The 18,844-nt window shown below is 32.8% G+C and overlaps 1 protein-coding gene across 1 annotated transcript in view; it reads right to left on the bottom strand.

Annotated features, from left to right (window-relative positions):
• Positions 1–7,079: 7,079 nt before the first annotated feature.
• Positions 7,080–18,844, bottom strand: part of LOC106460235 (probable tRNA (uracil-O(2)-)-methyltransferase) — a 30,823-nt gene continuing 19,058 nt past the window's right edge. Inside the window, 5 exon segments of the mRNA XM_013919920.2 lie at positions 7,080–9,851; positions 11,375–11,491; positions 13,082–13,505; positions 14,433–14,616; positions 15,366–15,472. Coding sequence (XP_013775374.1) covers positions 9,661–9,851; positions 11,375–11,491; positions 13,082–13,505; positions 14,433–14,616; positions 15,366–15,472 — 1,023 coding nt within the window. The 3' untranslated portion in view covers positions 7,080–9,660.

The raw sequence follows: 18,844 nt of genomic DNA on the forward strand, positions 1-18,844 counted from the left end.
TCTGGCCATGACGGGCCTACAGCAATAAGATCAGCTGTTAACACCGCAAAGCGTACATTTAACTGCGATCCAGGTATCTAATGTATAAGGTTTACTTTCAGTCACTAAGAGTCTCTCATTGCTCTAGCTACAGTCCATATACAAACGAAAGGTTATTATCATTTACTTGCTATCAAATTGTTTAGCAGAATGCTCTCTACCAATGCGACCGTTCTAAAACTAAAAATCTTGTTGTTGATTGTAAAGGTACACAGTGGGCTATCTATGCTAGGAATCGAGCCCCAGATTTTAGCATTTATAAGCTCTCAAACTTACTGTTAGGCCCCTGGAACGCCTAAAAATAATATAGGACAGAATTTCCATCATACAGATTTCTGCCGTATGTTAGCTGAAACTGTTGTTATTTGTAATAACAACCTTTGTAAGGAATTTGAACATCCGGGACATATTGTTTGTGAGTAAAACAAAATGTTTCGTAATACTGATTAATATTCTATTTTGATATCTACGTGGCGAAATAATCACTGAATATTTAGAATAATATCACAATTTGGCGGGCAGACACACCTACTCTTCAATGACGTAGCATTCAATACCATTATGTATATATACATAGGGACGGATAATATCACATGCTACATACTGACTAAACAATTAACATTTAAAAACTATTTCTGAGAATGCGTCAAATGCCCCAGCCTACCGTGCAATTGCCCAGTGTCCCAATGGGCCAATCCGACCCTGTATGTATGTATGTATAAAGGTGTAGGATGTTGTTGGCTTGAGTACCCACATCTTGCTCTCCTGACATATTTTTTATTTTTCGTACTTGTTTTATGTTTATTTTCTTGAACATGTGAGACCAACGAACGGAGATGAAGGCTAGCACACAATGTATCCCCCATCGCTATGTGGGTCCTACTTCAGCAGTCACCTCCTAAACCTAGAGCACACCTTATATCCCACATTATAGCCTGTGCTCTGGTGATATTTACATGAAGAATGGCCGAAATTTTCTGCGCCGTTTTGTAGCGAGATAGGTCTCACTGTATGTGATTTATTAACGAGATATTCTGAAAAACAATACACATATTTAATTATCTAAACAAGCATTAACAACTATAACAAAAACAGTTGCATATGTTTAACGTAAAATAATTATTCACGTTTTCAAAGTCCAGATCAACTTTTTCGCTTATGAGAATAACTTCGTACTTATCTGACATCTAAAGTTTTCATTATCACGAAATCAGTGAGAGAGCGAAGATCTCAAGGGATATTTTCATATGGTAAAAATTGGCTTCTTAGCAACGAGAATATTCAGTTATTATTTTAAATTATTAAATTTTATTCTAATTAGAAGTAAACATATTTACTAATATTTAATGGTGATTGTAATTAACGAAATGTAGAAATAAAGTGACAGAAGCTCCTACAACGGCTATTATAGGCTGGGCCAAATAAATACACTCGACTCAAGCGTTGGAAATGGAACGTTTTCAATCTGAACGACACCTTACGCGCACGTGAGCTAAATGGCCAAGTCAGTGACCCTTAGTATTTAATTATTAGCCAGCCAGCAGCACCCGCAACCGCAAGGGCTTTTTTAAAAACCGAATAAAGGAATTGACTGTCTCTTTTATAACGTGTTCACAGCTAAAAGTGTGGGGAATGTTCAGCAGCGTTTCACGCCTCGAGCTTTTCGTTTCGCAGCCCGACACGGAAACCATTATTGTATACCCGGCTCCTTCACGCGTAGGAAAAAAAATGTTGTTTTCCAGTTCTAAAAGGAAATGTTAATTTACGGAAGTATCTTATCAAAAACATCCTGATGGCACGTGCTAATTTTCTAACAACGTGTAGTGTGTCAAACATTCCCTTAGTGCCTTGAGTTCATTGAATTGCAGGTTCAAGGCTAAAAAAGTATGTTTGTTTGTTACAGAATTTACGCGAAAGTAAAAACATCTAATCAATAGCATCTACCGCCAATTCTTGGGATACTCTAATCCAATAGTGGAATTTGACCGTTACTCTTATTACGCACTCCTAAAGCCCTAAAGTACGTAGCATGATTTCGCGACAACAGGACGCAAAAACGTGGACCCTCGGATTCACAATGTGGGCATGCTAAAACCTAGGCTACTCTCGATCCCTGCATCTGTTCGCTTGCAGGAAGCTTAAAGCTAACGTTACTTTGAAAAATATTATTATCCATTGAAAGCTATGTAGGAAATTGTTAGGACTATTTTGATAACACATATTTGGTTCTACAATTTTGACTAGTGTGAAATTTTATTTTCTTCAGCCACGTCAACATAAAAAAAAAGGAAAAATATTCAATTTTAATTTTCTAAACGTATAGCTTTACACAATAATTCTTAACCGTTCTCTCTGCCTCTTTTAGTTGTTTAAAACCCCATTCACGCACAAATCGATACACACTTTTGTTTTAACTTCACACACAAGTCCTACAGCAACGACGGCCAAGATGAGGGATGGCGAACCTATGGCACGCGAAAAAATTTTTCTTGGCACGCGGAATTCACTGCTGTCCCAAGTTTTTGTTTACCCGACCAATATATATATATATATCTGAAGGCGTAGAGATTGTATATGTTAATAATTAATTAATTATATTATATAATAATTATATATAAAATATTTATAGTACATAAAATTAATAATAATAACAGTAATTTTGCTGCTCAAAATTTCCATGGGCACGCGGAAGAATTTTTCCGAAAATTATCGACAATTTGGGCACACGCTCTCAAAAAGGTTCGCCAGCGCTGGCCCAGATAAATTAACTATTAAAAACTTCTCAACTTTCTTCGAATAAATTCTAGTAAATTGCTTAGTAACTGAAAACATGGTCCCCGTACTAATACAGCGGTCGTGACAAAATCAGAGGCGGAAAATGTATCATACAACTGACCTTGAACTACATAAATTATACTGGTCAACAGTGTTAGCTCCAAATTTATAGCTTCGATTACTACTTGATACGTTGGTCAGCCTTCTGAACTCTGATATACCAGTCTTTTTTTTATATTTTAAAGAAAACAAAAACGGCTACTTATATGTACAAGTGTGTGTGTGTTTGTTTGTATGCTAAAATGACTTTTATAGTAAATTTCACACTTCTGACTGCTAGAAGATATTAAACCTGGTACATTGATAAATCTGTAAATATATTTTTCATTTCTGTCAGAAAGACACTATTATACGGAAGGACTGTGTAGTCGAACAAGGTTTGAAAACCTTGAGCAGTAGGTGGCACTTTATACGTCATAGCGAGCTCTTGCACTTGGGGTGGAGCGACGTTAATGGACATCAAACATGACATAAGCGAGAACTTTCAATTTTGGTCACACTCCAATCTACACGGTCTTTCTGTTTATATGCAGAATGATATATTCAAGAACTTGCAAACATTACACAAAGAACACTCTTTGTCTATGTTGGTCACCTAGGAATTTTCCAACTGAACAATGTAGCGTGTCTTGAAAATTTGTGGTTAATAATAACAGTGAGAAAAGAAGGTTACAAGATACTCTGTTTTTGGAACTTGACGTCCTGTTGATATTATAAAGTGTATGTATTCGTCTATAATAGTGTATACTGTTAGAAGAAGTTGGTTGCGTTTGAAGATGTCATATTTTCATGTTGTTAGGATCCACATGTACTTTGAAACCATATATATATATATAGGTTAGTACATCTTTGAATGTGATCATAGCAACATATTACAAAAGAAGCCTGTGGGTCGGCAGTAAGTTTACAGAGTTACAACGCTATAATCCGGCATTCTATCCCCTGTGTAGCTTTGCAGTAACATAACAACAACAAACTTTAAAAAAAGCTTTCGTTTACGAAAGAAATCTCTATATATTAGTCTCAACATTTGATCTGACGTGAATGACCCATGTTACTCCCGGCTTCTCCACTTAATCACATTTCCATGCATTTTCTTGTTTTGGTTGAATTATTGTTAAATGTTTTAATGACGTCCAAGGAGTGATGTAAATTCTTTATATTTTGCTTTAGGTACCGAAGATGAAATCTGTAGAATTAAGAAACATTTATCTGTGTCCCTTTTTAAATAAATAATGTTATTCGTCATGAGTGTCCTAGAAATCTTGTTTCTCTACATTTGAAAATATTTTATTGTTAACTAACTTAACGCTTTATAACCTGCACGAACGTAAATGTCTATGGTTATGAGATGTTAATGAGATTTTTCACAGTTATAATTTGAACGCACGTAAAGTTGGTGCTCGACTTCCTCGCCAGTTCTTCTTGTCATAATCTTTTCATGCATTTCATATCATAACTATTATTACTGTATTTCAAAAGACTATTGAATTGCACTGTCAACTTAATTTTCCTTTTTCCACTTCTGAAATAAATCAACTTTTCACTCGACAACTGCCCCCAGTGGCTCAGCGATAATTCTCTGGACTTAAAACGCTAAAAATTGGGTTTCGATACTTCCGATTGCACGTTTTGTGCTTAACAATAAACAAACTTTCATCTTTCTCAGCCAATGGTTGCTACATACTGATACATAATACATTGTATAAAATCACAAAACTATTATTATATTTCCTATAACAGCTAGTTCTCTAATGGCCCGACGGTAATTCTGCAGGCTTATGACGCTAAAAATAGAGTTTCGATACCCGCAGTGGGCAGAGAAGACTCAGCCCATTGTGCCAACTCTACACCTATAAACATGGCGAGTATTTTACATAATACGTTTTACGATAACTCTTGTGTCACACTATATTTAGAGCCAAAGGACACGTGAGAGAAAAATAACTTTTTCTAGAAAAAACACACCTAAGAAACAGAGAGAATGCGTGTTTGTCGGTTTAGGTCGTTGCCACCATGTACCGCATGACTGTGACTATGTCGGTCTTTGTTTAATGGCTTCAATTAAATTTGTTAAATACTGCAGTAATTTGTCCTTATGGTAAGAAGAAAAAACATACATTTTATTAATCCCTGTTCCAGTGTGGTAATTCTTCACTTCAAAATTATTCTACACACAACATAAAAATAATTAACAATCATTCATGCGTGAACTGTAGAACTATAACCAGTGAGTATTAACTTGAACCTTAGTCACTTGTAGTGAACAGTGATTAGCGCCAAAAATCCACTTGTTTCACTTTCAAAGACATTCTTTCACGTTTCATGAAACAAATATGTAATCATTATTTATTTAAACTAAGTTATTTAAATGCAATTTTGGTTTCAAACACCTTAAAAATGGTACAACAGCAACGCTTTACGTTGCTAATTTACACTTTCTTTAACAGTTTGATATGGGATATAATAGTTTATGAACTAGCGTAAAGCCATATTTTTTTTTATCTAGGTCGAGCGTGGCTCAGTCGTTAGCTAGGGTGCTACGATTGTGAGCCAAGGACCCATTTTTTTGCTGTAAGTGAATTTTAATTTATAGAGTAGAGAAAAGGCAGCTGTTCAATAAGTATCCACTGCCAACTTCCTCTTGCCTGACCGAATATACCATCACTGGGACGGATATACGCAGACAACCCGTTTTGTAGCTTTGAGATGTGATGTGCAGGTATATCATGTGTTTTTGTAGATGTCTTAGCAACATAGGAAGTTTTTTTTAATTTATGTGCAGTTTTAGCATGAACACGTGGTCCAAAAAATCGTTGAGATTGTCGTTTTAGTTACTTTGTTCTTTATAGTGAATAATGTCTATTCTGCCTGAGGGGATATTGCAGTAATATATAGCAACAAAGTTGAAAATATTAGCACTGTAATGTTCTTTGCTTGGACGGGTTGACGCTGATGCTATCTAAACATGGCAGCCGATCAATGCTGAGACATAACGAGGAGACACTGTCGCTTGAACAAATAAACCGAGTTTACCTGTTGAATTGAAGCGCTCTTCCATAATTTAGTTCTACTTGGTTTACATCGTGACTAGTTCAGAAAGTTGACAAGCTCTTCAGTGACCGAAATTTAAACATCAAGTAAATAATAGTTGGTTATGTTTGAAAAGCACAAGGTTCAAAATTACTTTTATTTAGGAATCCACGTTGTATTCGGGTATCATGAACGTTTGGATTGATAAACTGTTAGGCTGTAAACTATGATCACTGACAAGCAGCTAAGTCATTTTACACCGACGACTTACATAAATATTGTTTCAACTAAGCCTTTTTTTAACATCATGATCAGTTTTATGTGTACTTATTTTTTTTTAGAAATTAAAACTGCTACGTTTCAGCCTATAGGAACGGACCATCTTTAAGCAATGTATCATGGCTCGTTCCTTTGTGTGAGAAATAAATAGATGGGACACATTTGTTGGACAGTAAAAACAATTTTTATTTAGCCCCAACAACAACAAAAAATGCATACTTGCTTTAACAAGTGGACGATTGTCTCTACTACTATTAATTGTGAAATAAATATTTTTGACAAATCAGAATAGGCCCGATTTTCGCTCATATAATAAATATATGATGTAAAATTTATATTAGTTTTTTATTTTGTCAGGTTTACTAAATGTACTTTACTCAAATGGAAATAGTGTTAATCATCCGCTATAAATTACTTTTAGGAGAGCTTCACAAACCCCAAAAGAGCTCTTTTTTTTTTTTCTGAAATTTAAACTGCAGTAATATTAATAGAAATTACGATATTTTTACCCGAAAATTACACTTAGTAACAAAAGTATTATTTTCACTGATTTTTTCCTCACCGAGAGACGTGTTATGAAACTCAGTGATAAGATTTACTCTGGCGAATTAAATCACAACATTCCTAGACGAACATTAATTTAAAGGAAATAACACCAAAAACGACAGAGTTTTCCAATAAGAACGTGATTATTAAACACGCCTTACAGTTAAGAAAAAACGCTTGTTTGTTTGTTCTTAAGCAGAAAGTTACACAATGGGCTATTTGTGCTATGCCCACCACAGGTATCGAAACAGTTTTTAGCACTATAAGCCTTCCAGCTTACCGCTAAGACACTGGGGGGTTAAAAAAACAAGTTTGTAGAAAAAATAATAACAAATGGAAATAATTCAAGTTCAGAAAAAAGGGTTAATATTCTTATAAAGTTAAAACTTTTTTATGCATATTCAGTGGTGCATGTAAAAAATTCCAAAACATTTATATTTGATTGTTATATTTAAATAGAAAACTACACAACAAGCTTTGTATACTGTACCCACAGCAGGATAGAACCCCAAATTTAGAGTTAAGTCTTAAGCCTAACGCAAAACTACCAAAAGAGACATTTCTAATAGAATTAGTAAAACTGTAAATACTCTTTAATGTTTGTAAAACTATTTATAAAAGAATATTTCGAAATTTTAAATGTTGAGCCTACTCAACTTTCTTTAAACCATAATACTATATAATTATTGGTGGATTTTCTACATAACATTATTCACGCTGTCATCTAATAAGTGATTTCAGATTTCAAAGTTTTTCAGCTTCTCACAGGGAGAAAGTCCCATCTTCTCTCAGATTGCTTGGTATCCATTCATTTGTACCCCCTTTTCGAAAATTCTGGACCTGCCCCTGATTATAACTAAAGCACTAATAATCATTTGAATAAAACCACGACAGTTTTTAATGCCCTAAACTTCAGTTATTTGACTTGTCATCCCTGCTGTCTTGGTAATTACTGTCAATTGTTAAAATGTTTGGTGTTTGCAAGACTTTGGTTAGAAGAGAACATATTGACACTTACAAGAAAGGGAAAAACTGAATAATATATTTAAATAATATTATGTAAAAAATCAAAAACCCTTTAAAAATAAAAACATTTGAGCCGCTACTACGTTGACCAACTGGCGTCTATCATGTCTCAGTCTGTATCAGATTCTTCTATGTCATCAATTTCAAAACAGATGTGATATAGGTCTTACTGCCACAAGATCATGCATGTAAACCAGTTATCTCACATAATACAAGGTTTAGTAAAGTTCTTACTTCTATTTCACATTATTATTTGTTAAAAGTTGTTCAAAAGTTTAAGTTACATTTGGGTTGGCTAATAGAAAAATTGGTGTAACCAAAGCCTTCAAAAAGTCAATTTCTCAGAAGTAATATAATTTAGTTTTAACTATTCTATTTATAATGCATTTGTTTTGAAGGAATATTTAGTATCAGCTGTATCTCTAAGAAAAATGCTTGTATATAAATTAGCAAAAACTTGAGTAAAGATACGAGTATAGAATTTATTAGATTACGTTAAAAGATCAATTTTGTGAAAGAATGCCATATTATACCAAGTACAATCAGCTTACTTTCTGAAATTCGTGGAAAATTAAAATTTATGGCAAAACAACTTTAAATGTCATCTTCATCTTGTGTTGTTTATCTAATATTATCGGGAACTTCCGAGTCAAAAGTATCAAATAAAATGTGTGGAAGTACAATTTTAGTATTAGCCATAAAACACAAAAATTAAAAACCAGAAGAGGGAAAGTCTGTAAATAAATTACAATTGTACTAATTTTAAATCATGGAAAGATATAAAGTTGTAGAGATTGTCTAGTACTCGGTGTTCCCTCTAAACTATGCAACTGCACAATAACCAATCAAGTGCTACGCACATCCTCAGTAATGGTAGTTGATAGGCCTAAAGCCCAAATAATCAACTAATATCCAATAAGGTCGATGGTCTAGAAATATCCCATCTCCCACACCCCAAAAAATGGTAGCGCACATCCACACATTGCCTTGACACTGATGCACATGAAAAAATTCATTCCACACAAACATTGAAAAAATTAGAGGGAACATTGCTAGTATTACCAGTTGTAACTTTCAAAAACTGACAGTGACAGATAATACGTTTGAGAAGGGACTCTTGAGATTATTTATAAGGGGGGGGGGGGGTATTCAATATTAGTTCATAATTGTGAAATACATCAACCTAAAAGTTACCAGCATCAGTGAAAACTTCTAGATGGCTATACAATACAGCTTGTTTGAAGCTGTGGAGGATATCTGATATCAGTTTTAGCTCAAAAGTATATTCTGTATCAGTCGTGATGCAGAAGGATGTCTAGTATCAGTTGTGATGCAGAAGGATGTCTGGTATCAGTTGTGATCCAGAAGGACGTCTGGTATCAGTTGTGATCCAGAAGGACGTCTGGTATCGGTTGTGATCCAGAAGGACGTCTGGTATCGGTTGTGATCCAGAAGGACGTCTGGTATCGGTTGTGATCCAGAAGGACGTCTGGTATCGGTTGTGATCCAGAAGGACGTCTGGTATCGGTTGTGATCCAGAAGGACGTCTGGTATCAGTTGTGATCCAGAAGGACGTCTGGTATCAGTTGTGATGCAGAAGGATGTCTGGTATCAGTTGTGATTTAGAAGGATGTCTAGTATCAGTCATAGTTCAGGAGACCTCATATAATAGTTAAAACTTTTATTTCTCCTGACTTTACCTTTGATCCTATCACTCTAACAACAAACATTTATACAGTAAGGTTTAAGTGTTGTGAAAGTATACCCATGTGTTTGTTAATAAAAGCTACTTATATTGCAGCACTACCCACATGAAAGTAGTTTAAAAATAAGTTGTGGTACCACACCATGGTTGGAAATTATTAAAATTTATACCTTCTAATTACACATTTTTAATGTATTCTAACTGTTTCCATCTATATGTACAAATTTACATTTTACATCATCTAGGGGACAACTATTAGGATGATTCCTGTAAAACCAGCATAGCCGAGTCTTCGCAGGGATCCTTCCTCTTCTCTTCTTATTACTTCGACTGGAGCCAGATTTTCCTTGGTCAAATGGAGAAGCTAGACTTGCTGTTCCTTTCTTCACTGAGACACAAAAATTCAAAACCATACTAATGAAATTAACTCTGTTATTCAGGAGTGTTGTATGCTAACTTTGGTAATTACTCTACATCATTTTACATAACTTATCTATCACAGAAGACAGAGATCTGTACAAAATGTTATGAAAACAATATTATGATTAAAGGTATGTACACGATACATGACACATCATTCGGGTTACTATAAAAATCTTCAAAACTAACAGACACATTCTCAGTAAACATTATGCAGAAAAGTGACATTAAGAGGAAAAATGCATGAAATTAGCTAGATTTTAGCCTTTTCTTTAACCATCTAGCATAGTAAATACATTTTCTCATATTCAAGTAAAGCTTGTACAAAGGCTGTGATTTAGCACTAACAAAATACTGATTTAATCAAATTTATACACATATCTGTAATTATAACTTTTACAATACATAACGGTTCTCTTAAATAATGTGTATATCAGGCAGGCAGTAGCACTGCCTATGTAGGGATGGCTTGGATTGTTCATCAAAATGGTATGTTAAATATCTCCTCAATAGGCCTTCAGAACTTTACAATACTATACAGTGTTTCCTTTTATAACAAGATCTATGTAAATTAGTGAGTCACAAGTTCTGGGAATGTCTGTAAATATCATAGCAAAAAGTTTTAATTTTTTGTTCTTCTCACTTCTTTTTTTATTACATGATAACTCAAAAACCAAAACAATGGTGTCAACCAAATTCACTGAGGTGACATAGTTTCAAACAAAGTATCCACTTTTATAAGTATTATTAATAACTAGCAGTAATTTTAAAAAAAATCATAATTCTCATGTAAACGATGTTATCATTACCCCTTGAAGTTGGCTTTCTTAAAGACATTTGGTGTTCATTTAAAAAGCTTAAGTACAGGGTGACACAGGAATTACCAGCCAATAATAGACAAACAGTAAGTATTGCAGTTGGAAACTCATTGTATTTAGAACGTGGTTGTAAATACAACCTTCCTATGTCTATTGAAACTGCATTAAAAAAAACAAGAAAATAAGTAAAGAGAAAATTTTTCAAAAAAGAAAGTAAATGTAGGGATGGCTAATATCAATCCTTCAAAACAAGGTAAACAAGATAGTAGGGATGGCAGTTGCATCATTCCTACATAATAGCATAGGCAAGAATTAACATATAGCAATATATATAACTATTCAATCACAATTGAGTTTAATTTATCCTATTTTTGTCTGTTAGTATTCTACTACACTGTGTGCCTGAGCTGTTATGTAAGGATGATGTAAATGACATCCCTACTATCTTGTTTGCATTGTTTTTGAAGGATTGACATTAGCCACCCCTACATTTACTTCCTTTTTTGAAAAGTTCTTTCTTTACTTGTATATATATATATTTTTTTTCAGTAGGACTTGTAACCCAATAATTGTGTGCTTTATTCTAATAACTTTATAACTTGTGAATAAGTGTGGATTTGTTGTTAAAATGTGTCTCATATTAAAAACTATAAAATAACTTTATTTTATGTACCTGTAAATATGTGCTGGTTGTTTCTAAGTAGTGTCTGTAACCCACCACACTGGTTCTTCAACTGTTTTAAGGTGTTATTACTCAAGCTTTTTACCAACACTGAAAGCTCCATTTTACCTAAAAAACAAACACAAAAATGACAAGTAAAAGCATATATCACTAAAGCATATCTGGAAAATTGTTTTAACATCAGAGTGACAAGTAAATGTGTAAACTAATGTAAAACACTCAAACAATTCAATACTGAAATTGAGAAGAATCATTACATCTTCAATGTAGCCAATCTATCAGTAACAGGCATTAATTAAAGCTACAATGATGTGAACAATCCAATGGTGTCAATCATTAATTAAAGCTGCAATGGTATGGTCAGTCCAACAGTGACAGAAATTAATTAAACCTACAGTGGTGTGGCCAGTCCAACAGTGATAGAAATTAATTAAACCTACAATGGTGTGGCCAGTCCAACAGTGATAGAAATTAATTAAACCGACAATGGTGTGGCCAGTCCAACAGTGATAGAAATTAATTAAACCTACAATGGTGTGGCCAGTCCAACAGTGATAGAAATTAATTAAACCTACAATGGTGTGGCCAGTCCAACAGCGATAGAAATTAATTAAACCTACAATGGTGTGGCCAGTCCAACAGTGATAGAAATTAATTAAACCTACAATGGTGTGGCTAGTCAAACAGTATTAGAAATTAATTAAATTTAACTTTAGTGTAGCTAATACTTCAGTGATATGCAGTAATTAAATCTAACTTTAGTGTAGCTAATACTTCAGTGATAGGCATAAATTAAATCTAACTTTAACATAGTTAGTACCTCGGTGATAGGCATAAATTAAATCTAACTTTAACATAGTTAGTACCTCGGTGATAGGCATTAATTAAATCTAACATTAACATATCTAGTATATCAATGACAGGCATTAATTAAATCTAACCTTAATGTAGCTAGTATATCAATGACAGGCATTAATTAAATCTAACATTAACATGGTTAGTACATGTTAGTCAGTGGCAGGTATTAATTGAATCTAACTTTAATGTAGCTAGTATATCAATGACAGGCATTAATTAAATCTAACATTAACATGGTTAGTACATGTTAGTCAGTGGCAGGTATTAATTGAATCTAACTTTAATGTAGCTAGTGTATAAGTGACAGTCAACCATAATGTGGTCAGTTAATCACTGTTGGATAATAAAACTGACTTTAATGTAGCCAGCATATCAGTGAAAGGCATTAATTAAAACTAAATAAAAAAAATTTTAATCCAAAATTTCAACCGATATTCAAAAAATGTAGCAAATGAAAAAAAATGTTGTTACAAATATTCGTTATTCAAAAGTTAAATAAACAATTAACAAAAATTAGAAGAATCAGCTAAAGCAGAGAAATTAGTACAGAATTTATCACAATATAATAAAAAGACTGAATGAAGATACTTTAGGACTGAAGAATTTAAGAACAGAATGCTACAAAATAGAACTGAAGAAGAGACATTTTTCTTTTAACTGTCCTGTAAATCCAATAAAGATTGAGAGACTTGCATCCAAGAAATGTTTTTATGAAGGAGTAAAATAAATCATTAAATAGCCTAAAATTCTGAATAATGTGAACAAAGTAATTCAGTCTATGTAAAAAAAGCTCATATTATCATAGGCCTCAATGAAGAAAGAAATCAAATATGCAACTACCTCCAAGTTTCCACTTTCTCTCTTGTCCATCACTTCCTATATAAGAAAGACAGTCTTCTCCACAGTTCAAAAGTGTTTGAGCTATTACACTCACAGTTTCATTCAGGAAATGCTTATCTAAATGAGTACAGTTCCTTACTTGCTCAGCTTTCTCTCTTGGCTGGAAATCTTGTGACCAGACAAAGCTGGTTGATTTGCAGCACACCTCTGAATTTTTGTCTTCAGTATCAAGTGTAGATTCATTACACTCACTAAATGCCTTACAACTCAGAAAACTGTTTTTCTCCTCACCAGTAGTTCTAACAGGAGATAGGCTTTTTACATGAGTGAATCGAGAATACTTTTTTATGTATTCTGAACGTCTTTTATCAACAACTGCTTCTTCTGACACTTTATAGTTGCGTGAGGAACAAATCAGGCAGATCTGTAACAGTAAAACTCAAAAGTTGATGTAACAGAAAGAAAAAAAATCTACGTAAAAGCCAGTGTGTGTCATGTCACGCTTGATTTCTCAAAATAGAAGTTATAAAAGCCAAAATGAATTTATCCAGATAGAATGGTTTGATTACTGTCTGCCCAATACAATTTTAGTAACGGGGGTGCAAGGGGGCCCGATGAGGAAGGGAGATGCTGTGAAACCTTATAAGTGTAGTGAGTGTTGGTATAATAGGCCTAAAGTAAAGATGAAAGTAAAAAATATCGATTCAATTTTAAACTTAAAACGTTTCTGAATTGAGCTATATTCTGTTATATCCTGAACATTTTAAATAAAAAACTAACTTTTTTAATCAACAGAGACTAAGTTAAGAAATCAACAAATATTTCTCCAGTTTTGTTGTCTGTACATTTCATTTTATACTTTCAGTAGATAGACTAACAACAATATTAGGTTAAACTTAAAAGCTATTGCACTGGCTTTTCTATATATATTAGAAATTGGTAATTAACTAATTTTTATTTATAATTATTCTACGAATATGCCACGAATTCATTTCATGAATGATCTTAATTTTGATTGGCTCACAAAGGAACTTACAAACGTTTGAATGTCTTGACTGCACTTTCCTGACTCTTTTGTTCGTCAAGCTTGATTACACAAAATTTATTTATTTCAGTTAGCTATAAAAGGTGAAGTCAGAATATACTATGGCTATACACCAGTAGTATAATAGTATTAGCTATATAACTGAAGAATACACTACTAAATAATGTTAAAAGATATCAATATAACCAATTAACTAACATAATATTTGACAATTTAGAAATTAAAAGAATGCAAGTTGTGATAAGAAAGGGTGAAATACAATGCATACACTCAATATTACACTGAAATGGAGAGATAAATTCTTACTCGTTTTGTTGATGGTATCCTGAGTTTATCTTTCTTTACATGAAATCCCATAACTTGGCAAAGTTCATTAATAAAATTCAAGTACGACTGATACTGACTAGTTCCACTATGTGACTTTTGGTACTTCCCATCAAAAGTGAATGCACAACAGGGAATAAGGAAGGCTCTCATGTTGAAGGACGATCTGTGATAGAGCATAAATGACAGCTTCAATAACAATAATGATCAATTATCTATATCACAGAGATTAGAGAACAACTACACAGTCTGAATATAAGGCATGAATTTGATGCCCAGTTTTAGGAAAAAACTTCATGCGCAAGACAGCACATTATTATTTTTTAAATACTATACAATATTTATATCATCTAATTAAATACAAAAATATTTTAATTAGAGCCTTGTCCAGTCTAGCATAAAGTTATATTATATGAGTATAACTGAATGAAGCCTCACTACAGAGACCAAATATATTATCTTCATTTCACCAAAGAATGCATTTTCTATTCAAATTAAAATATATATAACTGAACTAAGTATGGGCAGGTGGGTGTATTTATTATGGATGCATGTCTATATACACCCATTGATGTTCACACCTTTAGTGGAAACTCACTTAATTCTAGTTTCAACATTTTAGTTCAGCAAAATAACATAGTACATTTCTGAAGGATAAAAGGAACATAATGTTTTGGGACAACATGGGCCCTATTGGTCCATCTCAACTGTCCCATCTTTAAACTAAAACTACTAAAATAAATAAAATCTTAAAGCCAGCCCTTATCATTCATATACTTATCAAGCTTTCTCTTAAACTCACTTAAATTTATTGCCTCCAAAATAAGAAAAAATAAATGCTATGAAAATACTGCCAGTTATGCAATGTCACCTGGATGTTTGAAATAGTATTTTCTTTCATGTTCTTACACTTACCTTGCAGCTATCACTGGGATCCAGGGTGTGAGCTCATCCGAATGGTTTCCTATCAACCAGTCATACTCAGGAAACAGGTACTTGTCAGAAGGTGTGATGGTCATTTCCTGTTCATAATAATTTCTGATCACAGTATTCTTAGAGTGAAACTAAAAATCAACTTGGTTATCAACATAGCTAATTAAATATATGAAAATATTATTAATGAACATTTGCATACTTACATGATTCAATTTTAACATGTAACTGAACCCAGCTAGCAAAGCATTACCAATACATGTTAATTGAAATTCAACAGAAATTGAGGGAATTTAAAAACTTTCCTTAATACTGTTATTTGAAGTTGTACTTAGAAAAAGTTTATAACAAGTAAACAAAGTTGAAAATGACAATAAAAGCTGGTAAATTTTATTTTTTTGTCACATATATTAGGTAGATAGGTAACACAATTGTATAAAATATTTTAAGGATAAAAAAATCTGAAAAGAAATATCTTGCACATTATGTGTAAAACAAAATTACAATACTTATAGAATCATGATCAAATATTTGTAGTATATTGGTATTTTCAACCTTAACCCTTTTGGTGCATAAAAAATATCAAGCTGATTCTCAAAAAGTATCAATTATCCACCCAAAAAATGAAATTAGGAATTTGATCTTTTCTAGTTTTTTGTAAAGCCATTGGGTAAATGTGTTTGTTACATAAAATGGCTATAAATATCAAAGTGGATATATCCATTTGATGCATCGTAAGGGTTAAAAGCACATTTTGAACTGATTAACAGAGAGGGGGCAACAAGCACTAGCAGCCACCACCTCTACTGCTACTATTAAGTGAATAGTGAGACTCTGTGTCACCTTTATAACACGTCCACAGCTGAAAATGTAGAGCATGCTCAGCAGAATATCAGAGAATTGAACCTTAGATCTACCAATCCACATCTTGCACTCAAATAATTGTGATAATTTTATCTACACCCTTTAATATTCACCCCTTTTGTTTGTGCTTAAATCATTGCTTGAAATTTACAAGAAATTTTGATTATTTAGTTGAATTTTGAAATGTTTTTAGCAGTCATCTGTGAATTTCAATGTTGTCCAATTAGGCTGAGGCTTGGAAGTTGGAAAAAGTACATAATTTTGTCTAGCCTAGATACTAGCAGGGTTCTTGCAATTATGGAGAAATGAAATTTCATGACCTTTCCGTGATTATTTATTGACCATTATCAGAAATTTGAGGACAATTTTGTGAGGGTTACATAAGAAACTACACTCTGATGTATGTTTTCAAATGCAAATATTAAACAAATTGATAAATGATGTTTTATATGGTGAAGAGGCAGTTATATTTTTATTACTAGTCTAGCAGTGTTCAAATGTAGCTGAATTATTTGAAAATAAAAAAGTCAAAGTTAAAGTGTTTCTTGTTTGACAGTTTGTTCAATTTCTAATGTGAGAACCTTCAAGGACTCTTCCTTTTCTTTCCTTTTCAGAGCAAGTTAGACCTAGGTCTAGGGATAACAAACACAGATATGCAAGTATGAGCAGCAATAGATAAAGATTAAATAAAGAAAAATACAATTTATTATTAGATTTATATCTGAATCCTGCAAATGCAACTGAGTGAAGACTTTAAGTCCAAGAAAAAGTTTTTCACAAGACAGCCTACAGGAAAACTGGATGATTTTGTTGGAAACAAGTGGCACTAACAGACCTTTAGATTTAATTTTGAATACATTTTCTATTTAATCTTTGAAAACTAGACGTAAAATTAGATCTATACCTAAATCTATCAGATCTAACTGTCACATGCATAACCCAATCTGCTTCTTACACCACACGCATGAACAGTTAGTCCTAGGCTTAATGTTAGCTGATTAAGCCTTTAGCACTAAATGTTAGGCCTATATCTATATGCACATACTTAATTAGGTGCCTACAGTTATACTGACTTAATCATTTTTACTATGTTCTAATGTAGATCTGGATTTAGGGACTTGACCAAGTTAACATATTAGGCCTAGGTAGTAATATTAGACGAGTTACATTCAAACATTAGTTGTACAAGTAGCTGACTCAAAGGAAATAATGAATGATTTAAAATCTAGCTTACGCATACTCTCCTAGAATCCCTTTAGAGTATATTATATTATGCAAAATTGTAACCTCTTAGTACAAATATTAATATTTTTATTATCTTATAGCCAAACTTGCAGTGTTTAACAAAGTATTAAAAAAAAAAAAAAGTTATTTACCCGATTAAATCATGGTATCAACAGATTAGTTAAAATATGGTGATCATGTTCTTGGACACAAGCAACATGTCGGACAATAACCTGCACAACAGTCCATTCAATTGATAACTGATGCTTTCAAACTGTTTTACTTATCTTTAAGCTTCAATACAAATTTTGGGTCAGCTCAAAATCTTTCAGTATTTTCTATAATATTTCCAGACCTGGAAATGTCATTTTAAAACTTTTCAAAGATTTCCAGGACTGCAGGAATTCTGTACTAGGGATGTGTATCAATATGTTCAGAAATCTGTTTGAATCCCTAACAATTTCTAGGTGTATAATAGGTGTATAAACAATTCTACATGGATACCAAAGAATATAAAATAAAGCTGTGATGAAAGGGTAATTTAGTTTAGTATCTGAAAACTCAGCAGAAACTAAAATTAAAAACCATTTCTATATATATCATGTTATTTTAGAATAATTAATCACAAATATGTTTACACTACTAGAAACAGCATTTCTTATGCATGCATTACTTAGATACAGGATCTTGCACACGAGCAAGATAATAATAAATGGTGCTGTATGTCATGCTATAAAAGACTGTTTAGTTTAGATGTTATTGACTGATTTGTTTTTATGAGCGAATATTTCATTATTGTTTAGTTTTTGTTATAATAAGAGTTAAAAGCAGATTATTGTAGGAAGTTTTGTTAATAATTAATTGATGTTGAGAATATCAAACATCATGTGCAATACATTTACAACGAGAATATAGAAGGTAGACAAACGATTAGGTAATAAATATATATAAAGAATGAGAAGAGCGGGAAGCAGCAGACAGATAATAGCAATAGAGAATAAAGTTGATGTGAAGTTAACTACAGTAAAAGTGATAAGCCTAACGATTGACATAGACCTTACATTTAATATGTTTAAGTGAAACTAACAGTAGAAAATAAGATAAGAAAATAATTATATTCAGTCAAAGCGTGGTTCTAAAGTAATTGAATCAGCCAGAGTGCACTTTGACAAAAGGAACAGAGGATCTTCAAAAGAAAGAAGACCAAACGATCACGGTAACTCATGCCACAAACTGGTGCAATAGAAATAGAGAAGATAGTTAGACTTGTCAACTGAAATTCTACAGTAATTGAATAGGCCTAAGTGGATATTTGACAAGAAGGAGAGAACTACGTATATAATATTTATGATATGTCTATAATATCTTGAGAA

This window comes from Limulus polyphemus, unplaced genomic scaffold, assembly GCF_000517525.1.
Source record: "Limulus polyphemus unplaced genomic scaffold, Limulus_polyphemus-2.1.2 Scaffold732, whole genome shotgun sequence".
Lineage (NCBI taxonomy): Eukaryota > Metazoa > Arthropoda > Merostomata > Xiphosura > Limulidae > Limulus > Limulus polyphemus.